Raw genomic sequence first — 23,967 nt, forward strand, 5'->3', positions numbered from 1 at the left:
GGTGTCCCAGATGGGTCTCGGGAGGGAGGCTGACGTCGAGGCCGCCGGTGCCGGGCCAGGCGGGCGCGGGCCTTGGCCGCGGCTGTGGAAAGAGGAGGGCGGAGGCCCCGCCCGCCGCCCCTCCCGCCGCCGGCCTCCCCCACCCCGCCGCCCGCCCGCCCACTCCGAGCCGCGGGGCGGCCGCAGAGCGACGCGGAGCCCCGCCGGCGCGGACCCCGACGACGCCCTCCCCGGAGCCGCCCGGCTGCCCTCCGTGCGGAGCGGCGGGCGGCGCTGCAGGTAACGCTGCCGGGCCTGGGGGCCCCCGGGGGAGACCAGCCCGTGCCTCCCCGGGCTGTCCGGCGGCCGGGCTGGCGCCTCCGGGGGCGCTGGTGGGGATGGGTCTGGATGGGGACAGGACCGGAGCCACCCAGGTCCCTGCGCCCCTTCCCCCCGGAGCTGCCCGGCAGGACCCTGATACGGCCCCTCCGCCCCCCTCTCCCAGAAGCGGGGTCACCGCCAGACGCGCCGGTGGGGTCCCCGACTCTGAGCCTGTCACCTCTTCCCACCTGAGACCGGGTGACAAAGCCTCCCTGGCCAGGTGGAGGAGAGGGTGGCGAGGGGCCTTAGCGCGCCCCCCAGTGGGCAGGGAGCCCCTGGCCCTCCCTCCCCTCGCTCTGCCGTGGCCGCCCTGCGGACCACCTCTCCGTTTCCCCATCTTTCAGCTCCTGTCCCCGCGTCCCTCCTGTTCTAGGTGTCCTGGCAGCACCTCCCCCAACAGGAGGCAGCTCCCGCGGGATGTCCCTGCCCCAGGCTCAGCGCCCCCCCAGCCCCAGGCGGACTGCAGGGGTGAGGGGGCCGCTGCCAGCCCAGAGGCGGGGGCCCAGGGCCCCAGAACAGCCCCCCAATGTGTCTGTCTTGGGGCTGGAGACACAGTGGCCCTAGGAGTCCTTGGACGGAGAAATGCTGTTCAGTCCTAGGAGCCCAGGAGTTGTGAGCTGGGGACAGGCAGGCGCCCCGAGTCTGCTTGGTGTGTGTGTGTGTGTGTGTGTGTGTGTGTGTGTGTGTGTTTCCGCCTGTGGGCCTGTCATTGTGTGCACTGAGGGGTGGCGGGACAGTGAGTGTCTGCCAGGATGTTCTCAATGAGGGTGTCGGTAAGTGTGTGAGACCCTCGGTGTGTGTGAGAGCATGCTAGTCTCCTGACACGGAAGTGCTGCTGACCTCCCTCAGGGGGACCCTGGCAATCCTCACCTCCTTCCTGCCGCCTGGCCTGCCGGGGTGCCTGGGGCTCGGCCTGCGCCGTGTTTGGTGGCCACTCGGAGAGCCCCAGCCTCCGGGGAGCTGTGGGCACATGGAAGGTCTGGGGCCGAGGGGCTGAGGCGGCTGGAGGGCAGGAGCCTGGGGTCCCTCTCTGGGAACGGACCCCTCTGTCCTGAGCCCAGGGGAGGAGGTGGGGCTGAGGAGGCACCCTGGGGAGTCGGTGGTCTCTGTTAGGGGGGAGATGTCCCCACTGGCCTCCTACCGGACCCTTGGACACACCATCACCCCTCAACGACAGTGCGGATGCACCAGGCGTACAGACACGCACAGCTACACTCCCTCCCGCTGACAGTCACACACCATCACACACGTGAACATGCTCTACTGAAACACTCCACCAGAGGTGATGAAACAACAACAGGGCACGAGCACATACACGCACACACCCAGACTCCTGCAGACTCACAGCAGCTCGCACAGCCCCGCCAGACACACGCAGACAGGACAACACACGCACACACCCTCGCTCACACTCACACTCAGACACGCTCGCCGGGGGCTCTCTCCAGTTTCACATTGTCCACCACAGAGAAAATAAGTGCTTCCGCTCTTTGGCTCAGAGGAAGGGGAGAGAAAAAACGGAAGCGAATGTATCTGCGAGCAAGAGAGAAGGGAAAGATATCAAGCAGGGCTGTCAGCCTGAGCACCCCCACTCCCGCCCCTGCCCTGGGCCTGAGCCAGACCAGACATGGGCGGAACCCCAGCTGCCTGCCCTGCTGCTCCCCCACCTCAGCCCCCTACCCTCCGGGCAGGCCTAGGGCTTCCCTTGTAGGAAGTGGGGCCTCAGATGAACTGGTCCCGTCTGTGGCCAGAGGCACTTGCTAGTTAGGATGGAAGAACCCGGGGCACAGCGACCGCTCATGTGGGGTGCAGCCGTGTCTCAGGGTGTCCGTCCAGGTGCACCATGCGGGACCGAGAGTGGGAGGGAGGGGTGGTCAGGGAGGCAGCGGCTGGCTAGAGCTTTCGAGAAGGAGAGCTCTGACAGGTGCAGGGGGTGGACGGGGTGAGGGGGCGGGCGTTCCGGTCAGAGGGAACAGCGTGTGCAAAGGCGCGGAGTGGAAGCTGCGGAGTCCTCTCAGGGGCAGTGAGCTGCCGTTGGCTCAGACATGGGGGCGTGAGTGAGAGGGACTGACCACTACTTCGAGGTCAGGTTTCCAGAGGGCGTGTCCAGAGAAAGGATGTGAACCGTAGAGTGGTTCAATCTGGCTATCACCCTGGTTTCTTTGGGAGTCAACGACAAAGGGGGATCTTTTTTTTTTTTAAATATATTTTTATTGATTTTTTACAGAGAGGAAAGGAGAGAGATAGAGAGCTAGAAACGTCGATGAGAGAGAAACATCGACCAGCTGCTTCTTGCACACCCCCTACCAGGGATGTGCCCGTACCCAAGGTACATGCCCCTGACCGGAATTGAACCCGGGACTCTTCAGTCCGCAGATTGACGCTCTACCACTGAGCCAAACCGGTTTCGGCCAAAGGGGGATCTTATAGTCAAGGAGACTGTTGTCCTGGGAGGAAGAGGTGGTTGCCATGGGAATGAGAGGAAGGAAGAGATGGAGAGTAAGAAGAGAGACTAGACAGGCCTCAGTGTCTGGTTGGCGGGGTGAACGGAGGACAGGCCAGGAGCTTTGCCTGGGGTGACTGTGGGCTGTCCCCAGAGGAGGGGGGTGAAGGGGAGACATGGAGGCAGGGGTCTGAGTGTTGAGTGTGGCCATGAGTTGGGGCGGGGAGTAGGGTCTGGGGGGCCTGGGGTGTGTACAGAAGCCCAAGTGGGAGTGAGTGGGAGGTCCCGGGCGTACACATGATTGCCTGGACATCAGCTGGGGAGGTCACACGCCAATAGGGAATCCCAGACTCTGTTCCGGGGGCCTTTGCAGGGTGTGGTGTGTGGACAGTGGGCCTTGAGTGAAGGCGGTACATACTGTGAGGGGAAGAGACGCCGTGGGAGCCAGACAGGCCGGGGTTACTTTTCCTGTGACCCTGGGTAAGAGACTTTTCAGCCCCGTGCCTCAGTTTCCCCACCCACCGAATGGGAATGCTATTACTTGTATGTAGGGTCATTTTGCCTGCCTTGGGGTGAGGAGGGTCCCAGCTCACGCAGTGATGGGGGTGCAGCCCTTTCACCCAGACTTCTGATCGGTGTGTTACACACTCCGGTGCGATCCTGGGGAGGGACTGGGAAAGAGTTTAAGTGGGAGGTGGCTCTCCCCATGTACCCTGGACGGGCGAAGGGTCCTGGCTCTCGGAGGGCAGGAGAAGGGGTGGCAGCGGGCTGGTGCCTCCCGGGAGAGCGGGGCTCATAGAGACTCAGAGAGGAACCTGCCTGAGATCACTCGGCAGCCAGTGGGAGGGCTGAGACCAGAGACCAGGACCCTGGGTTCAGGGCTCCCTTCCTCCCAGAGCCTGCCCCCCCCCACCCCCTCAACACTTGGGGTGGAGGGAACCTTGTCGCCTGAAGTTCCCTAATTTCAGTTCTTCTCCATCCCATTGCGGGAGGGGACCAACAAGAGTTAGTTGGGCCGAAACCGGTTTGGCTCAGTGGATAGAGCGTTGGCCTGCGGACTGAAAGGCCCCAGGTTTGATTCCGGTCAGGGGCATGTACATTGGTTGCGGGCACATCCCCAGTAGGGGGTGTGCAAGAGGCAGCTGGTCAATGTTTCTCTCTCATCGACGTTTCTAGCTCTCAATCCCCCTCCCTTCCTCTCTATAAAAAAATCAATAAAATATATTTTAAAAAAAGTTTGCTGGGCACCGATGGTGTGCCAGGTCCCTGTCTCATGTGGTCCTGGTGACCATGCTGCGGTGACCATGTAGCAGAGAGGGAAGTGGAGGCTTCAGAGGCTGGTCACTGGCCAAGTGGCACCGTGCTGAGGTCTGTGAGCACGCACAGCTCTCGTTCCTCCCCCTGAGCCCCTGCCCCTGCGCCCCGCCCGGTGCGGAAGGCGAGGAAGCCCAGCTGGGGGCGTGCACAGAGCACCGCGCCTTTTCCTCGTGCAGGGGCTGCTCTGGGGAGGAGGACCTGGGGGAACAGCAGGCAAGAGAAGGCCGGGCCCAGAGAGAGCCCGGAACAGTGCGGGTGAGGCCCTGTCCTGCGGGCCCTGGTCTCCTCCGTGTGACCTCAGGTGACTCTGGGTCTCCGTAGCCTGTGCGCTGGGCCAGTGAGGCCATCCTGGCTCTCCATAGAGCCTGGGGTGAGGAGCGGCGGGGACGGTGGGGTGGAGGGGCCATTTCTCCTCCCCTGAAAGGTCTCATGGGGTCTCTCCACCTCTAACATCACCGTCCTCAATACCCAGGGGTTTTCTGTCCTCCCTCCCGGCCGCCCAGCAGCTCTGCGGGAGCCCTTCAGGCCATGTGCCCTCTGACAGGCGACCGCGGCTCAGCTCAGCTCAGCTCAGCTCGTGGCAAACATTCTTCTCATAGTTCCGGGAGCACAGCAAATCCCCCGCTCAGCCAGGAATGCACAGCGCCCTCCTGCAGCGGCAGCAGGGGCGAGGGTGGGGGACCCCCTGAGGGGGAGGCCAGAGGGGCTGAGGGCATGCAGAGGACCCTCACCCTCACCCTCAGCCCCAACCCCAGGCACACTATGTCTCCGCTCTGGGGAGCTGGGGGGCGGTCCCCACTATCCGTGGGTCGTCTGTGGACTCACAGCTGGGGTCCAAACCCTGGGACCGCCCACCACTGGCTAGCTGGGCGAACTTGGGGGTGACTTCTCTCTGAGCCTCGGTTTCTTCGGCGGTACAACAGGGGTTATCATCCGACCGTACAGGGCTGGGGGAGGTGTCACGGGGATACAGTAATGTAATACGAGTGAACGGCTCGTATTTATTTATTAACGGCTCCTTTATGTCAAGCACTGCTTGAAGTTCACCATAGGGAGTCAGCTCCTTTAATCCTCACAAAGGCTCTGAGAAGCTGAGGCCTGGATGAGTGAGGCCACGTGCTGGTTAGAGGTGGGGCTGGAGCAGATGGCTCTTCACCCATCCTGCGATTTGTAAGGCCGGACAGCCCAGGGCCCGCCCCAGGTGGAGGCTCAGAAGGTGGGGACCTCTCCCAGGAGCCCGTCGGCACCTCAGCTTGGAGAGTTGGGAGCAGGAAGTGGGACTGGGGCACTGGCCCTCCGCCCTGGGAGCCCTGCAGCTCTTAGAAGCTGGTGGGGCTGGGGGTGCATGCTGTCCCCCCCGCCTCCATCTGGCCTGGGATTTAGCTGGTGGCAGGCTCTGTGCAAGGAGGAGATATCGCCAGGGGAGAGGCTCACGGAGGAGATTAGGGAAGGCAGCTGGGGGTGGAGGTTAGGAACAGAGTCCCATTGACGCTGGCTCAGGCACGGCCCTGGCCCACTAACCCGCGCCAGCTTCCTGCTGAGTAGGACCGAGGAGGGAACCTTGGTCCCTGGAGCGGCCCCTGAAGCCCTCGATGGAGCTGTGCCCGGCCTGGAGGGCCGTGTGGCCGTCTTCTGAGGCAGTGCCGGTGGGAGTGGAGAACCCTGAGAGGTCTCCGGGAAGCCCGAGGCCATGTTGGGAGCTGGGCAAGCCCCAGTGCCTCCGAGTCCTGTCATCTGCTCCTCGGAAAAGAGGACAGCGACTCCTGCCTCACCCGGGCATGGGAGCGTGCAGTGAGAGGACACCGGAGCGTGCCGAGTGCTGTGTCTGGGACATAGCATGTACTTGGGGTTCAAAGGGCTAACATGGGTGAAGGGTGTGGGCAGCCAGCTATAAGCTGGGCCTTGGCTCTCTCATCTTTAAAAAAAAAAAAATATATATATATATATATATATATATATATATATATATATATATATATATAATTTAAAAATATATATTTTATTGATTTTTTACAGAGAGGAAGGGAGAGAGATAGAGAGTTAGAAACGTCTATGAGAGAGAAACATTGACCAGCTGCCTCTTGCACACCGGGGATGTGCCCACAACCAATATACATGCCCTTGCCCAGAATCGAACCTGGGACCTTTCAGTCCGCAGACCGATGCCCTACCACTGAGCCAAACCGGCTTCGGCTAAAAAATATATATATTTTATTGTTTTTTTTTTATAGAGAGGAAGAGAGAGGGATAGAGAGTTAGAAACATCAATGAGAGAGAATCATCGATCAGCTGCCTCTTACACACACACCCCTGGGGATGTGCCCTCAACCAAGGTACATGCCCTTGACCGGAATCGAACCCAGGATCCTTGAGTCCGCAGGCCGATGCTCTATCCACTGAGCCAAACTGGTTTCCGCTCGGCTCTCTCATCTTGATGTTCAAGGCATTTCTCAGGCCGACCCCAGCCCGCCCTTCTCGTCTCAGATCACCCCTCTAGTGGAGAAGTGAACAACCCAAGCTTTGGGGTCAACAGCCTAAGTTCAGAGCCAGACTCTACCCCTCGTGAGCAGTGTGCCCCTGGGCCAGTGACTTAGCCTCTCTGTGCCGATGCCCGCCTCTGCGGGAAGGGAGAGCAAAGCAGCCGCTGCACCGGACTGTTGCTGAGCTCATCCCTGAGAGATCCCGGGACAGCGCTTGGCATGTAGCAGACGCACAGTCCATGTTAGCTGTGTTTGGTTAGTTCATTTATTTATGTTTTATTTCCAGCCTAAGCTTTCACACCTCCAAACCCTCACGCATGCTGTCTCCACAGCCTGGACTGATTGCCTCTCCTTATCGTCACGCAGTTAAATCCATGTTTATTCCTAAAAAAAAATCCAGACCCAATTTGCCACTTTCCCTCCCCAAGCTTCATGGTGGGGTGGGGGCGGGGGCCAGAGCAGCTGGGGTTCAGTTGGGCGGATGGGGAGGGACCTCCCACCCAGCTCCATCAGCCAGACCGGGCCCTCAGACCTACCTGTGCAGCCACGGTCACGGTGTTCAGGGTGGCAGGGATGGGGGCAGGCTCAGCTGGGCAGGAGGGAAGGCCTTAGCGTCTGGCTGCCTGTGCGGTGAGAGGCGGGGCCAGGATGTCAGAGTTTCCATGGGAGCAGGCAGAGGCGAGCGAGCGGGCAGCTGAGGGAGAGAGTGACGCGGCCGGTAGGTCTTCTGCCAGGTGGGCTGGCTGGGAGTTCCCTCCCCATCCGCCCGAGAGCTACACCTGGCCCTGGCCTGTGGCCTCCGCTCCCCCGTGGACAGCTGAGTGACCTGGACGAGGGCTGGCATCCACCGTGCATCATGGCAGATCGAGGCAGAAATGGGGGCCTGGCTATTCAGGGTCCTGACTGCATCACCTCCCTGCTCAACAGCCCTCCGTGGCTCCCCATCGCCTGCCACAGGACGCAAGCACGGCATTCGAGGCTCCTCACGAGGCTGCCTCACCTTTCTGGGCTCCTGCTTGTCCTTTCAACCCCTCAGCACTTCCGGATCTTCCCCGGAGCAGCCGGGCAGCTTCCTACTGCCAGAAACTCCTTTTCTGAGTTGTCTGCCTTTCAGGCCCCTCCTCACCCCTCAGGCCCCAGCTCCGGTGTCCCTTCCACACGGATCCCGTTGGGGGGACTCAGAGGGGAGGCCACGTTCCCCGCTCTGTGTCCCACAGCCCAGAGACCTTCGCCAGCTGTGTGGTGGCCACTTGTCTGACGCTTCCAGCTAAATCAGGGCAGGACAGGGCCTGGGGCCGGGCCATTTCTGTGTCCCAAAGCCCAGCCGAGGGTCCCACACACAGTAGGAGCTCCTCTAGGCAGGAAACCTAGCTTGTGGAGGGGCACCCCAGCCCAGGGCCCGGTACCTACCGTGTTTCCCCGAAAATAAGACATCCTCCAAAAATAAGACCTAGCGCATGGAAAGATAAGACATCCCCTGAAAATAAGACTTAGCGCAACTTTGGGAGAAAAAAATTAATATAAGACACTGTCTTATTTTCGGGGAAACAGGATAGTAGGGATTTCTCTAGCATGAACGCTGGCACACAGAAGGGGCTTGTTTTTATTTTTATTTTAAAATATATTTTATTGATTTCTTTTTTTACAGAGAGGAAGGGATAGGGATAGAGAGTTAGAAACATCGATGAGAGAGAAGCATCGATCAGCTGCCTCCTGCACACCCCCTACTGGGGATGTGCCTGCAACCAAGGTACATACATGCCCTTGACCGGAATCAAACCTGGGACCCTTCAGTCCCCAGGCCGACGCTCTACCCAGTGAGCCAAACTGGCCGGGGCCAGAAGGGGCTCCTTCAGCCTGGGCCTGGGCCAGGAGGAACTCCGTCAAGTCAAGGCCGGGCTCCCCGTGGACACGGATAAGCATGCCTGACATCAATGAAGGGAGCACTCCTGGCGTCCTGCGGAGAGAGACTGTGGCCGGGGCCTGTGTTCTGGCAGGGGCTGCTGGTGCCAGCCCAGGGCGGGCACCGCGGTGGCTGTGAGTTAGGGCAGGAGGCTTCTGGGCCCTGGCACCTTCCTCACTGTCTCTTTCCTCCGCAGGCCTCGCCTCTGCTGGGACCTCAGAGGCCCGTCCACCTGAAAGGTAAGCCAGAGGGGGCCTCCGGCAGGAACACCCCCGGGGGTGGGGGGAGGCCCCGGCTGGCCCCGCCCAGGCCTGCTCCCCCTGCTGCGCGGGGGCCCCGCCCGGCCCGGCTGTCCGGCAGGCGGCCCCTCGCAGGTGACCTCAGCTCCCTGCGGCCGGGGCTTTAGAACCTCGGCCCAACTCGGAAGCAGCTTTTTCTCATTTGTGAGCTATTTCTCCCGGCTCCTTGGCGGGGGCCTGTGTTTGCTTGGCCTGCCCGGGTGCAGTGGCCTGGCGGTGCTCCCGCGGGCCCCTTCCCTGCCCGGCCTCCGCCGCCGCTGCCGCTGCCGCCGCCGCGCGGGGAAGCCACGGAGGCCCAGGAATCTTGGCAGGCGCGGGAGGCAGCGGGCGGCGGGTGGCGCTCCGGAAAAGGCTGCAAATGTGAACCAGAAGGCGAGGGGTTGGCAGCGAAGAGGCCCGGCCTGGCCTGGCCTGGCCTGGCCTGGGGCCCGGGGGTGGCTGGGCCTGGGGGACCCTTCGATGTCCAGGCCTGGTCAGAGACTCGGGGTCTCTGCGGGGAAGTGAGTGATGGCACCGGCTGAGGCCTGAGCCCGGGCAGGGGAGGGCCAGTCCCCTGGCAGCCTCCTGCGGATACATCGTTGCCCTGGTCCTGCCCACTGCGGTGCCTCTTCTGGGTCATCTGCCTTCGCCCAGGTATTCCCCCCTCCTGGTCACTTATTGCCCTAAGACGCTCCTCCCCAGGGGGTTCGTTGGGTGGCAGTCTCAGGGATTGGTAGAGGCCGGGGACCCACGTGGTGCACCTCGTTGCTTCTGGGGAGGGAGGTCCAGCCCTGCCCCCTCCGGCCCGGAGCTGAGAACTCTGGAAGAGCCACAAAGAACAAGGGGCCCTGTGAGCGCCCACCCTGCAGGCTTGGTTGGATGTGTGTGGGAGGTGGGTGGTTAGAGTCTAAAGCCAGAGCACCTACTGTGTGCACCTACTGTGTTGAGCACCTACTGTGTGCCAAGTCCAGTCAGGGATGAGGCGGGGGGGGGGGGCACGGGGGGGAGAGATGCCTAGGAGGAGAAGGTTTTACCTGAGGGAGGCAGGGAAAGCTGCTTGGAGGAGGAGGCATTCAAACTGGGATCTTAAGTGAAGAATAACATGTTTGCTTGGAGGAGAGGGACAGAAAGGGCAATCAGGGGAGAACATGCAGGCGAAGGCAGGCGGGCGGGCACAGGAAACAGCGACGTTTGGAGTGACTGGCTATCGGGACGCTGGGGCTCGGGTGCAGTGTGTCCCTCTCACCCCCTACACGTGGCTGTTTCCCCCAGGGCAAGTCCACGGCCCTCCTCCAGGCTGCAGGAGCCCTGTCAGCGAAGCCCTCTTTTATCTCCAGCCAAAGTCTCTCTGGAGTCCCTGACCCACAGGTTCTCTGCCTCCTGCACACCCACCCAGACATGCCCCGGCCCCGGGCTCCTTGCCCTGCTGTTTGCTCTGCTCTCAGTTTCAAAGGTTCCACCGTCATCCCTCGGGGCCGGCTGAACTCTGACCTGTCCTTCCTGCCTCCTTCCAATGCTGCTTCCCAAAGCGAGGTCCCCTGGGGTCTGGGAGGCGAGGGCGTCGGGACTCTCGGTGGAACTGAAGCCTGGTGGGGAGGCCCTCCCGTCCCTGCACCTGCCCAGAGCCGAGAACTCTGGGCGATGAGGGCCCGGGCAGCCTGGCCCAGCCTGCCGCCCCCTCCCCGCCCGGCTCCCGGATTCCGGCGGCTCTTTGGCTTGGGAGCAGCCCTCACACCTGCCCACTGAGATCGGAGGGGGTCAGAGCCTCCTATTGATCCTGTGGGGCGGCCCAGGGGTCGTCTGGCGGGTCAGACACAGACCTGAAGAGGCATGAGTGTCGGGGCTGTGAGTGCTGTCTTTCCGAGGCCCCACCAGTGACCAACAGCTCAGGATTCACAGGGCCCGGAACTCAGACAGGGATCTAGGGACAGCATATAGGGGAGGACAGAAGGACAGGCAGGGCCACAGAGGGATGGCACACAGAGGGAGGAGGCAGGACACACCAAGCGATGCCTGATCGCAGGCCGGTGGACCTGGACGTAGGGGCAGAGGCGGGAGGAAGGGACGCAGATGGGCGTGACACACATGGCTTCCTTACCCATTACTCTGAGTGTGTTTCCTCCCCCCACCCCGAGGTGATCTTGCATTAGTCTCTCTCCACCCGTTTCACCCGCCTCCCGTCTTAACTGGTTCACATCCTACAGAGTTTACAGTCTGCCTCCTCCTCCAGGGAGCCACTGGAGAACAACATGGGATTTAAATATATATATATGTTTTATTTATTTATTACAGAGAGGAAGGGAGAGGGATAGAGAGTTAGAAACATCGATGAGAGAGAAACATGGATCAGCTGACCTCCGCACACCCGCTACTGGGGATGTGCCCGCGACCAAGGTACCTGCCCTTGACTGGAATCAAACCTGGGACCCTTCAGTCCACAGGCCCACGCTCTATCCACTGAGCCAAATCAGTCAGAGCACAACATGGGATTCACTGTGTTGGTATCAGGCAGCCACTGGAGGATCCAGAGCAGGCGAGGCCCTGTCAGAGCGGTGCCAGAGTGAGGCCCACAGACAGGCGGCCAGAGCTGTGAGAGATGCAGACCCTGCCCCACACCCACTGAACAGGACCCCTGAGGCTGGTGGCGCTTAAGAACCTGTGTTTCAAAAAACTGTCTGATGCGCCCGGGCCACTGTGCCTCAGTGGGTAGAGCACTGGCCTGCACACTGAAGGGTCACGGGGTTCAATTCCTGGTCAAGGGCATGTGCCTGGGTTGCAGGTTTGATCCCTGGCCCCGGACTGGGCGCATGTGGGAAGCAACCGATGGATGTGTCTCTCTCACATCGATGTTTCTCTCTCTCCCCCTTCCTCCCTCTCTTCCACTCCCTCTAAAAATCGGTGGAAAAAATATCCTGGGGTGAGGATTAACAAAACCAGAAACAGCCAACGGTCTGGTGCACGCTAGAGTTTGAGCAGGGAGGCTGCAGTACCTGCAGGGTGTGTCAGGGAGAACAGCGGCGCTGAGGGCGAGGGGTGGGAGACAGTGCGGGTGAGGACCGAGCCATTTCACTGAACAAAGCTTCATGGCGTGGCGGGGCGTGCCTGGCTCCGGCTGCGTGTTGGGACAGTGTCGGTCTGTATGAAGGCAGACTGCGGGGACGAGGAGAAGGAACGGAAGTGAGAGACGTGGGGGAGACAGGTTGGGTTGGGGGGGAGGGTGAAGGAGCGGGGCTGTCACGTACAAGGACACGCGGGAAAGGCCGCGAGTGGGGCTGAGCTGGCAGGAGGCAGAGCGGCCTTTTCTGAGTGTGCTAAGGGGGTGTGTAGGCAGAGGGACTCCTTACTGCCGGGTAAGGTCAGAAGTGACCCCGTTTCTGGCCTGGGCACCTGTGGTGGCAGCCCAGCCAGAGGGGGTGGGGGTCCCTGGTGGTGGGATGGGCGTGAGCTGCAAGTGCAGGAGGAACGCGGAGATGGGAGAGAGGAGGCCCGAGCCCGGGTCCGCACAGAGGCAGGCAGGCGGGAGTTCCAGAGGAACCTTCCCAGGAAGGAGGCGCAGGGTCCCCGTGAATTCAGTGTTGGAGAGAAGGAAGCACCAGGGTCAGAGGGTGGGGTGAGCCCGAGTGAGACTGAGGCGTAAAGACAGGCCTTTCAAGAAGCTTGGCTGAGAAGGGCTGGGGTAGGAGTTAGGGACAGTGTCGGTCTGTATGAAGGCAGACTGCGGGGACGAGGAGAAGGAACGTGTGTTGAGGCTGGGGTAGGAGTTAGGCCTGTGAGGACATGGGCTGGAGGGGCTGGAGACGGGACGGGAGGTGGGGGGGGGGGCACCCTGGACAGCGAGTGGCCCCTGAGAAAGAGGTTTGGAGGGGCCTGGGCCTTGAGTGGGAGACAGGACCTCCTTCCGCTGAGACTCGGTAAAGGATGGCGGGAAAAGGTCTCCAATTTCCCAAGCTGGGAGGCTCAGGAACCCTGGAGAAGTCTGGAGCGGCCCAGTTAGGCATTTGTGGGCGGGCATCATGCCCAGCGGGCAAGGCGGGCAGTGTCTCTGTTTCTCTCCAAGATCCATAATTCCATCCTGGTCCTGAGCAGGCCATGTGACCCCACTCAGCTTCACCTCAGAAGTAGTCTGAGAAAAGCCTAGAAGGCCTGAAAGCTGGTTTTAGGGAACTTTCACAAGGTCCTGGCCTTGGGCAGCAAGTCCACCGGAGTTTTGTAAGGGCTGGGGAGATGCTGCTTTACAGCAGGAGGGACTGAGGTTAGACTGAAGGTAGAACTTCCCGGCCACCAGGGGAGCAGGACAGGGCAGCCCCTGGGGGTGCTGTCGGCTCAGAGCGCCTGTTAATCCTTTCACAGAGGAGGACACCGAGGTTCGGAGAGCTTAATTCACCTGCCCAGGATCACCCAGCTGCTAAGGAGCTGTGCTTGAGGGGGCGTCCGGGGGCTGCCAGGATCGAGGAGGGCCTCAGGGACTCCCAGGACGGACCCCTGAGAGGAAGAGAGGGAGCAAGAAACGCTGCTCACCTGTGAGGTGGCAGAGACCGGGTCGGAGAGAGACAGGCAGAGACAGAGACGCAGAGAGAAGTTAGTCAGGGCAGAGACCCAGGGGGAGAGCAGAGAACGGGGAGCAGGGAGGCAGGAGGCTCGGGGGAGCAAGTGGGGCCGCCGATCCCGATCCCGCAGAAATGTCTCCACAACAGGAAGCGTCTCATAACATACCTGTGGTTTGGCCGGGCCGGCTGCCTGAGCGCTCCCCGCGGCTCCCTCGGCTGCAGCGCCGGCCCGTCTGGGGTCCCGGGCCTGGAGCCGGAGGACCCGCAAGGGACCAGGTCCCTCCGCCCGCCCGGGAGGGGGCTCCCGGGGCCACCAGCCATGCCTCGGACCGTCCTGGGGGGGCCCCTCCCTCGGGCCCCTTTACCATCCGGACCGCTGAGGGCTCCTCTGAGAAATGGGGTGGGGGGTGTGCGGCCCGAAATTCCATGGGGTCAGCTGGGCCGCTCCGTGAGGGCACAGGACCCTCTGAGGAGACGGGAGGAGAGGGGGCACATGAGCTGGTGCCCGGCCCACTCCTGTGTGTGTGTGTGTGAGTGTACCTGTGCGTGTGTGCGTGTGTGCGTGTGTGTGTGTGTGTGTGTGTACGTGTGCGTGTGTGTGTACGTGTGTGTGTGTGTACGTGTGTGTGTACCTGTGCGTGTGTGTGTGTGTGTACGTGTGCGTGTGTGTGTGTGTACCTGTGTGTGTGTGTGTGTGTGTGTACGTGTGTGTGTGTGTGTACGTGTGCGTGTGTGTAGTTGGGGGGGGGTTGCCTTCATGCCCCCTCTTCCTGCCGGGGCCTGTGCCTCCCCACCTCGGTCTGAAAGACCCCAGAGCCCCGCCCGCGCCCAGCCAGCCTCCTTGGCCGGCCCGAGGAGGCCCAGGCTGCCACAAAACGCTGACTTGGACAAAACGCTGCTTTACGGGGATTTGTTGAAAAGGGGGGAAATCCCCGCTAAGGACTTGCAGCTGTCCAAACAGCGCGTCCACCCTGCCGCCGCCACCGCTCAATCCCCTGAATCAGCGTCTCCTGGTGCACCCCACCTCGTGCCCCTGCCGGCCCGGCCCCTTCCCAGCCGCCCGGCCCCTGCCTTTCCTCCGAAGAGGCGACCAGAGGGGGTGGTGGCTTGCCCAAGGTCACACAGCACAGCCAGGCCTGAGCCTCCAGGCCCCCCCAGCATTCCTCTCGGAGAGAACCAGGGTCTCGGGAGGGAATCCTTCTTCCCTCGCACCTCTGCTCCCTGGGCAGGCTGCTCGCTGCGGAGGCACGGCCTGGCCCCTTCCCCTCTGGCCTGGGGCGAGGGAAGGTGTGTGTGACAGGTGTCTGTGAGGCCGAAGAAAGGACTAAGAGCTGTCGGCGTGATCTTTAAAGTTGATGGCGAATTGAGCTCATCAAACATTTATTGAGCACCACTGTTTGCCAGCCCAGTCCTGTGTCGGGCACAGAGTCGGGGGTATGCGGAGGGTAGAGACAGTAGAGGAGTCAAAAGAGAAATAAGCACTGAGATGGGAGCCCTGATCAGTTTGGCCCAGTGGATAGAGTGTCAGCCTGTGGACTCAAAGGGTCCCAGGTTCGACTCCAGTCAAGGGCATGTACCTTGGTTGCGGGCACATCCCCAGTAGGGGGTGTGCAAGAGGCAGCTGATCGATGTTTCTCTCTCATTGATGTTTTTAACTTTCTATCCCTCTCTCTTCCTCTCTGTAAAAAAAATCAATAATAATAATAATAATAAAAGACTGAGGCCGGGACCCGCAGGCATCAGCGGAGGCCAGGAGGGATCCAGTAGGTTTCCCGATACCCAGGAGTCAGTAAGAGGGAGGCGTGGAGCCACAGGGGCCAGAACCACACAGGAGAGCCTCGGGGAGCCTGGGTGTGTGTGGGGAGGGGTGGCCGTGAGAAGGCGGGGAGGGGGGGGCACTCAGAGGTGCCCAGGCACCCTGGCTCTGATGGTGGCTGGGTGGGGTGGGGGCAGTCTGTCCCCCCTGGCTGCTGTGGTGTGCCATCCCAGGGCATCGTTTCTCTGTGCAGCCCCTGAAACAGGCCCGGCACCCCTTCTTCCGCCATGCACCCGCTCCCGGACTGGCCATGCCAGCCTTGCCTCTGAGAGCCGGAGGGAGCATTCTCCCCCTCTTTCTCTCCTTTGCTTCTCTCTCAGCCTGCTGTGGCTCCCGCAGGCTCCCTCGCACTGTGATGAAGAGCTCAGGTTCCCGCGTCCTCTGTTCAAACCTGGCTCCCACTCTAGACATCACTTCTTCTCCGCGCCTGGGCTCCTCGTGCGCAGAGAGAGGAACAGCCCCCTTGCCCCGGACCTGGTGGAGAGAAACCTTCTCGGGAACACGAGGTGCCTGGGCCGAGCCATGCGGCAGGAGGTCTCCGAGCTCAGTGGGAGCTGCCATTTCCCCAGACACTTGCCCACTTGCCGCTGCTCCAGTGGAAGGAGGGGCCGGGGTCCTGCAGCGACCTGCCCCCTGGAGCAGGTGCAGGAGGTGCTGCTGAGTGTGTGTGTGAGGGCGTGCGGGCCGGGATGCTGCCTGGAGAGCCCTACTGCCCAGGAGGAATGAGAGGCAGGGAACTCGTAGGGGGCCCTGTGCCGACTCAACTGGATTTGGCTCTTCCTTTGGCAAACGTCTGCCTGTGTCCCCCACGGTCCTCCCCGCTGAGCCTGAGGCGGCCTGTCCTCTCCATCACTCCCCACTCCCAGCGAGGCCTTGGCTCCCGTCCCTAGAGCCAGGGCTGTCCTGAGTCCTCCTATGGTGGTGCCAACGACCTGGCCTCTGGCCCACTCAGGCCAGCTGGCTCCCTCCCCTCCCCCTGCCTCCTGCCGCCTGCTCCTCCACCCCGGCCATGCACCAGCAGAACAGTCTGGTCCTGTGAGTGTGAGCACTGCTCCCCCTTCGCCCCTGTGGGCCCCGGCTCAGTGCCCCTGCACGAGGGCCCTTTCCTGGTCAGGAGAGGTGGGATGGTCAGGTGGTCAGGGGCTGGGGCTCAAGGCTCAGACTGCCTGGTTTAGCTCCTGATTGCATCCGTCTTCCTCGCCTCTAAAACGCAGGGATGTAGAATGTTAGGCCGCGCCTGGCCTGGCCAGCCCCTCCATCAGCAGGACCCGAAGGCCAGGCCTGCACCGTCAGCCTCATAGTGCTGGCGACCATCACGTGGCCCTGGACGAGGCCTCAGCTCTCACACCTTCCCAGTCATGGGCCCTGGGCAAGACTCGTGCAGCCTAAGCTTCTGCCTCAGGGTCTGTGAAATGAGGACATGAATGCCTGAGCCCGGGGGTGGGGGTCCCTGAGCGGATCCCATTGCATGAAGCCTGCTTGGTCTGGCTTGTGGGAGCCCTGCCAGGGGTAGGTATGCCTGTCGGGCTGAGGCTCGGGGTGGTGTGCCATGCCCAAGGTTACAGAAAAGGTTGATGGCAGAGCTGGCATTTGAACCCAGAGCTGGGTTGGCAGCTCCCCCAGCCGTCTCCAGAGCCCCGCACTCATGCCTGCAGAGCTCTGTATGAGGCTGGGTTTGAGGAACATGGGATGCAGGCCCAGACACACCCCAGTTACGAGGGAGGTTCTGCTCCCGAAAGGCACCCCAGTGTGCACACCCTTCCCCTGAGCCCCTGAGGCCAGACATTGGTGCCCAGAGACCCCTGGGTGCGGGGAGAGGAGCCCAGAATGCTACACAGTGCCCCATTCAAATATTGGTGAGTGTGTGCTGTGCGGCAGACAGTATCTTTATTAGCACAGCAGCCTAGAAGCAGGTTGCTAGCCTGTTTAAATAAATCTTTATTGGGATATGATTCATGTATTATATAACTGACCCATTTAATGTGTATGATTCAATGGCTTTTACAAATATTCATGCCCTAGCCGGTTTGGCTCAGTGGATAGATCATCGGCCTGCGGACTGAAGGGTCCCAGGTTTGACTCCAATCAAGGGCACATGCCTGGGTTGCAAGCTCAATCCCCAGGGTGGGGCATTCGGGAGGAAGTCAATGAATGATTCTCCTTCATCACTGATGTTTCTATCTCTCTCTCCCTCTTCCTTCCTCTCTGAACTCAATATATACATTCAGAGCTGTACAACCATAACTACAATCCATCCTAGAAGGTTGTTATCATCCCTAATAGAAGCCCTGTATCCATTAGTAGTCTCTCCCCATAACTCTCTACCCCTGCCTTAGGCAACCACTAGTCTACGTTGCAGGTGGAGAAACAGCAGGTGCAAAGGCCTAGAGGTGTCGGCTGCCTGGTGTCTGGGAGCCGAAAGGAGTTCTGTGCTGTGAGAGCAGAGGGCTGGGGGGGTGGGGGAGAGGCAGAGAAAGGCACAGGAGGTGGCAGGGCTGGACACAGGCACAGGTCAGGTTTGTATTCTACTTTCTTGAGGAAACTAAGCCATAAATATACATTTTTAATTAAATATATATTAGTGTAAGTAGATTTATTTCAAAACTATTTCTAGCCGAAGAGTTATATTTTCATCTGCTTCATCTATAAAGACAGTACCACATTACATGGTTCCATAAATATGGTCATTTTCATTTCAGTGATTGTAACACAGGAAAGCTAGATGGTTTCTGAGTTTCTCCCTTAAAGGACTTGTGCATTGGTTTGTGTGTGTCTCTGTAGTAGGAATGATATTGATACACTAGGAGCTCAGTGCACAAATGTGTGCACCTTGAAAGGAACTATGGGCTGCAAGGCTGCAGTGGGCACATCCTCCACGCCCCCACCTGGCCCCTCCCGCCGGGGCCCCCCATCCTGCCTAGTCTGTTCCCTGTCTGCCAGCAGCCCTGCTCCTGCCACCATTGCTCCCACACGCTGACAGCACTGGCCCCCGCTCGCACCCGCCAATGGCACGAAGTGATTGGGGCCGGTGCCGGCAGCAGGTGCAAGTGCCTGGTGGGACCATGGCACAGCACGGGAGCAAAGAATTTCAGTAACCACCAGAGGCTCGCCCCATGACAATGACTGGCGACCAGCCTTGATCTGGTGCCCCTGCTCACCTGCTCCACCATCCCGCTGTGGCTGACACCCACCATGTTCTGTGCATGCCCCCTGGTGGTCAGCACATGTCATAGCAAATGGGTTTTCAGTTGTTTTGCTATTTGCATATTAGGGTTTTATATATAGAGATGCGTTGCTACCTATTTAAGAATAAATCTGCCTGGCCAGTGTGGCTCAGTGGTTGAGCATCAACCTATGAACCAGGAGGTCACACAGTGGTTCAGGTCCCAGTCAGGGCACATGTCTGGGATTCTGGACTCCATCCTCAGTTTGGGGTATGCAGGAGGTAGCTGATCTGTGATTCTCTCTCATCATTGAGGTTTCTAGCTACCTGTCCCACTCTTTTTCTGTCTTAAATTATATATATATATATATATATATATATATATATATATATATATATGCCTAAGTGACCATTATGACAGAATGACAAGAAGGACCAGTCACTATGATGCACACTCAACACAGGAGCTGCCCCCAGCCCACAGGCTCGATTGCCAATGTGGCCTGCCAGCCAATCTCCTTGTCCCTCCCCCCAGCCAGCACGTCCTGATCACCCAATCAGGGCTGGGCCCCCAGGCTGGGATGGGGAACTGGGGGTAGGTGGTGGTGAAAGCAGGCGGCAAGGGAAGGAGGGCGGGAGGTGGGGAACCTGATCAGCCTTGATCACTGGCCAGGCCTACGGGCCCCACCCATGCATGGATTTCATGCACTAGGCCTCTAGTATATATATGTATATATATCCATTTCATGTTGACACTAGGCCACCAATTACCATTCTGCCCAGTGCATTGAGTTAGTGGTAGGGGGTCATGTTCCCTGTAGCTCTTCGGGAGCTTCAGTAGGATGTGGCTCTACCAGGTCCTTTAAGGTTTGGATTTTCAGTAGGTGCAGCTGATGTGGAGGTCCATTTCTTTACACACAGGAAGCTTTATGAAATGTTAGTCACAAATGCCCTATTTTGAGAAACTGTTTTGCATATGAGAAGAATACTGTTGAAATAAAAACATTATTTTCCCAGAAACTTAAGCTTTGTATATTGATCAGGGTGATTCTGAAAGTTAAAAGTATAAATGTTAGAATGTTATGTTATTGTTTTTTTTTTAATTTTTAAAAATATATTTTATTGATTTTTTTTTTTTTTTTTTTTTACAGAGAGGAAGGGAGAGGGATAGAAAGTTAGAAACATCAATCCATCAATCAGCTGCCTCCTGCACACTCCTCTACTGGGAATGTGTCCATGACCAAGGCACATGCCCTTGACCGGAATCGAACCTGGGACCCTTGTGTCCACAGGCCGATGCTCTATCCACTGAGCCAAACCGGCTAGGACTGTTATTGTTAATTGTACTACTACATTGTGTATTCAATAGTAAATCATGGCCTAGACTGGTTTGGCTGCAGGAGGCAGCAGATCGATGTCTCCCTTTCATCAGTGTTTCTAACTCTCTATCCCTCTACTTTCCTCTCTGTAAAAAATCAATAAAATATATTTTAAAAAATAGTAAATCATGGCTTAGCAATAAAAATTCCCCCCTTGGGGAGGGCAAAGGCCTTGAATGCCTTCGGAGCACATGGACTTGATCCTCAGGGCAGGGGAGCCCCAGATGTAAGGGGCTCCTGTGAGGTCAGACAGATCTAAGGCAAATCCCAGTTCTGCTTGCAAGAGGCCTTAGTTTTGCTGTCTGGAAAATGCAGATGACAAGGGTAATGCCTGTGTAAAGTGTTGGGGGATTGCGCTCCCATCTCTGGAGAGCTCATCCCAGTGCCTGGCAGAGCCCAGCAAATGGCAGTGGGTGCTCTCATCATCAAAGGGGCCTGAGCCAGGGGAGCTGCCGCGGTCCGAGCTGGGCTGTAAGGGGTCTGCTGCAGACTGACCGGTCGGGGCAGGCTGTTAGTTGTCCAGGGGATGGAGAACCAGGGCTGGCTTAGGAGGGTTAGGAGATAACCGTGCAGACTCGGAGACTTTGGGCATTGCTTGTGAATAATATCTAACTTCTGAGCGTTTGGTGAGTCCCTGGGTTGGCTCCGGGGCTGGCTTGACGGTCCCTCTCGTCCTCCCTGCAGCCCGCTCGCGGACGCCATGCGGGGGGCTCCTTCGCCCTGGTCGGTGCGGCCGCCGCTGCTGCTGCTGCTGGTGCTGGGCTGCGGGCCGCGGGCGGCCGCCGGCGGCGGGGCCGGAGCGGCGGCGGGATACGCGCCGGTGAAGTACGTGCAGCCCATGCACAAGGGACCCGTGGGGCCGCCCTTCCGCGAGGGCAAGGGCCAGTACCTGGGTGAGTACTCCCCACCCTGCACTGGCCCCCGACGGCTGCGACCCCCCGCTGCCTGCCTGCCACCTCCACCTCAGGTCACAGCCGTTCATCACCGCCAAAGAGCCCACACCCACGTTCTTTCTGCTGCGGCCCCGGGCCTCCCACCCTCCAGGGCCTGGAGCCTGGCGGGCAGCGGGGTCTGTGGTGGAGGGGAGGAGGGCGGGGGTTGTGGGGTGAGGATGGAGTGGGGGGGTCTGCTCCACCGGCTCTGCGGCGGGGCTGCTGGCGCCACCTGGCGGCCGTTCCTCTCTAGCGCATGCAAGAATGAGAGGCTCCCAACCGGGATAGGTAGGATGCTAGGAGAGCTCTGGGTGAAGAAACCCTGACACCCCAAGATTGCCACTGGCCCCCCCGAAACTCCACCTTCTGTCAGAGCAGGCCGTGGTCTTCACGAACAGAGACAGAGCCTTGTCTTCTCCCAGTGCTCTCCATGCTGGTGGGGGAGTGGGTCGGAGAGTCCTCGGTCCCCACTGACCAGGCCCCTGACTGCGCCTTCTCCCTCTCTCTTTCTCTCAGAAATGCCTCTGCCGCTGCTGCCGATGGATCTGAAAGGAGAGCCTGGCCCCCCTGGGAAGCCCGGGCCTCGGGGGCCCCCCGGCCCTCCCGGCTTCCCAGGCAAACCAGGCACTGGGAAGCCCGGGCTCCACGGGCAGCCTGGCCCCGCCGGCCCCCCTGGCTTCTCCCGGATGGGCAAGGCCGGGCCCCCGGGGCTCCCGGGCAAGGCTGGGCCGCCAGGGCAGCCAGGGCTCCGGGGGGAGCCAGGCATCCGCGGGGACCAGGGCCTCCGAGGCCCCCCAGGGCCCCCTGGCCTCCCTGGGCCCACAGGCATTGCTGTTCCTGGGAAGCCAGGCCCTCAGGGGGTGCCAGGGCCCCCGGGATTTGGGGGGGAGCCAGGGCCCCAGGGGGAGCCTGGGCCCCCAGGTGATCGGGGCCTGAAAGGGGATAATGGGGTGGGCCAACCAGGGTCGCCTGGGGCCCCGGGGCAGGGGGGTGCCCCTGGACCCCCCGGCCTCCCCGGTCCAGCTGGCTTGGGCAAACCAGGTTTGGACGGGCTCCCTGGGGCCCCTGGAGATAAGGGCGCGTCTGGCCCTCCCGGGGTGCCAGGGCCCAGGGGGGAGCCAGGGGCATTGGGCCCCAAAGGGCCCCCCGGGGTGGATGGGGTGGGGATTCCAGGGTCAGCGGGAGTGCCAGGCCTACAGGGCCCAGCGGGGGCCAAAGGGGAACCGGGGACCCGGGGCCCCCCTGGCCTGATCGGCCCCACTGGCTACGGGATGCCAGGACTGCCAGGCCTCAAGGGGGACAAGGGCCAGGCTGGGGCCCCGGGGCTCTTGGGGGACAGGGGTGAGCCGGGCGAGGATGGGGAACCAGGGGAGCAGGGCCCACAAGGCCTTGGGGGCCCCCCCGGCCTTCCGGGGTCTGCAGGGCTCCCTGGAAGACGTGGGCTCCCTGGGCCTAAGGGGGAGGCAGGGCCCGGAGGCCCCCCGGGGTTGCCTGGCATTCGGGGTGACCAGGGGCCCAATGGCCTGGCTGGGAGACCCGGGCTCCCAGGGGAGAGGGGGCTTCCAGGGGGCCATGGACCCCCTGGGCCGACTGGGCCCAAGGGCGCGCAGGGCCTCCCGGGCCGCCCCGGGGGGCCGGGGGTGGCAGGAGCCCCGGGGCAGAAGGGTGACTTGGGGCTCCCCGGGCAGCCCGGCCTGAGAGGCCCCTCAGGAATCCCAGGACTGCAGGGCCCCGCCGGCCCCGTCGGGCCCCAGGGCCTGCCAGGCCTCAAGGGCGAGCCGGGCCTGCCAGGGGCCCCGGGAGAGGGCAGCGTCGGGGAGCCTGGCGTGGCCGGGCCCACGGGGCCCCCCGGGGTGCCGGGGTCCCCAGGACTCACAGGCCCCCCAGGGCCTCCGGGGCCTCCGGGCCCCCCGGGCCCTCCGGGCGCCTTCGACGAGACGGGCATCGCGGGCCTGCACCTGCCCGGCGGCGGCGTGGAGGGCGCCGTGCTGGGCAAGGGCGGCCGGCCGCAGCTCGGGCTGGGCGAGCTGGCGGCCCCGGCCACGCCGGCCTTCACCGCGGTGCTCACCTCGCCCTTCCCGGCCTCCGGCATGCCCGTGAGGTTCGACCGGACCCTGTACAACGGCCACCGCGGCTACAACCCGGCCACCGGCATCTTCACCTGCCCCGTGGGCGGCGTCTACTACTTCGCCTACCACGTGCACGTCAAGGGCACCGGCGTGTGGGTGGCGCTCTACAAGAACAACGTGCCCGCCACCTACACCTACGACGAGTACAAGAAGGGCTCCCTGGACCAGGCGTCCGGCGGCGCCGTGCTGCAGCTGCGGCCCAACGACCAGGTGTGGGTGCAGATGCCCTCGGACCAGGCCAACGGCCTCTACTCCACCGAGTACATCCACTCCTCCTTTTCAGGGTTCCTGCTCTGCCCCACATAACCCACGGGCCCCGCCGCCCTGGCCGCCGCCTCCTCCTCCGTAGTGGTAGAGAGACCTTCTCACGTACAAGGAACCTGCATGTAAAGAAAGAAAACCAAAGGCCGAACAGAGGTGGGGACGGAGGCGGCCAGGCCTCGGCCGTGGCCTTGGCCTCGGCCCCGGGGGGCGGACCTGGTTTCTCCCTCCACGCAGGCGGAGGTGCTTCTGGAAGAGGCCGGCCTGAGTGCTCCCCTCCCCGCGGTGTCTGTGCAGTGTGTGTGTGGGGGGCCCATATCCGCCCTGCCTGGCCTGCAGGCAAGGCCCCGGGGCACTTGGTCCAGCTGTGGGAGACCCTGCCCCCCCCCCCCCCCCCCGCATCCGGGGCTGCCCTGGGGGTGAAACGCTGCTTCTCTGTGCGTCAGAGCTGAGGGGACGGAGCTCCCTGTCCATCCCCTTGGGGCAGGGGTCTTCAAACTACGGCCCGCGGGCCACATGCGGCCCGCAGAGGAGTCTGATCCGGCCCGCCAGGTTTTTTGGGCAGTGAGTGCAGCCGAGGTGTTACAGTAGGAATTAGTAGTTCATATAGCCCGGCCCTCCAGCTCTCTGAGGGACCATGATCTGGCCCCCACTTTAAAAAGTTTGAGGACCCCTGCCTTGGGGGCACATGTGCCCAAGCCCTGCCCTTCCTACTGGCCCCCAGGTGGCATCTGCTCAAGGCACGGGGCACGGCCTCGCTGTTATTGGCCGGGGCTCTCTCAGCTCCCTGGGACCGCCAGCATAAGCAGTGGGCCCCCTGAAGGGTTTATTTCCTTCCAGGGGGAAGGGAAGGAGGGGGCCATGTGGACCGCCTGCCAGGCCTGCAGTCCCAGGGGTGAGGCGGTGGCATCAGGCATGTGGAGGGGTGTGGCCCCTGCTGCAGGCTCCTGGGAAGGGCC

At 61.4% G+C, this 23,967-nt stretch overlaps 1 protein-coding gene across 1 annotated transcript; it reads left to right on the forward strand.

Annotated features, from left to right (window-relative positions):
• Window positions 1-213: 213 nt before the first annotated feature.
• Window positions 214-23,147, forward strand: COL8A2 (collagen type VIII alpha 2 chain). The gene is made up of 4 exons (XM_084871950.1): window positions 214-279; window positions 8,700-8,742; window positions 20,371-20,579; window positions 21,135-23,147. Exons 3-4 carry the CDS (start codon window positions 20,387-20,389, stop codon window positions 23,051-23,053), a joined length of 2,112 nt encoding a protein of 703 aa, XP_084728076.1. The 5' UTR covers window positions 214-279; window positions 8,700-8,742; window positions 20,371-20,386; the 3' UTR covers window positions 23,054-23,147.
• Window positions 23,148-23,967: the final 820 nt, after the last annotated feature.

The sequence above is a fragment of the Pipistrellus hanaki genome, assembly GCF_964339955.1.
Source record: "Pipistrellus hanaki genome assembly, chromosome: 2".
Lineage (NCBI taxonomy): Eukaryota > Metazoa > Chordata > Mammalia > Chiroptera > Vespertilionidae > Pipistrellus > Pipistrellus hanaki.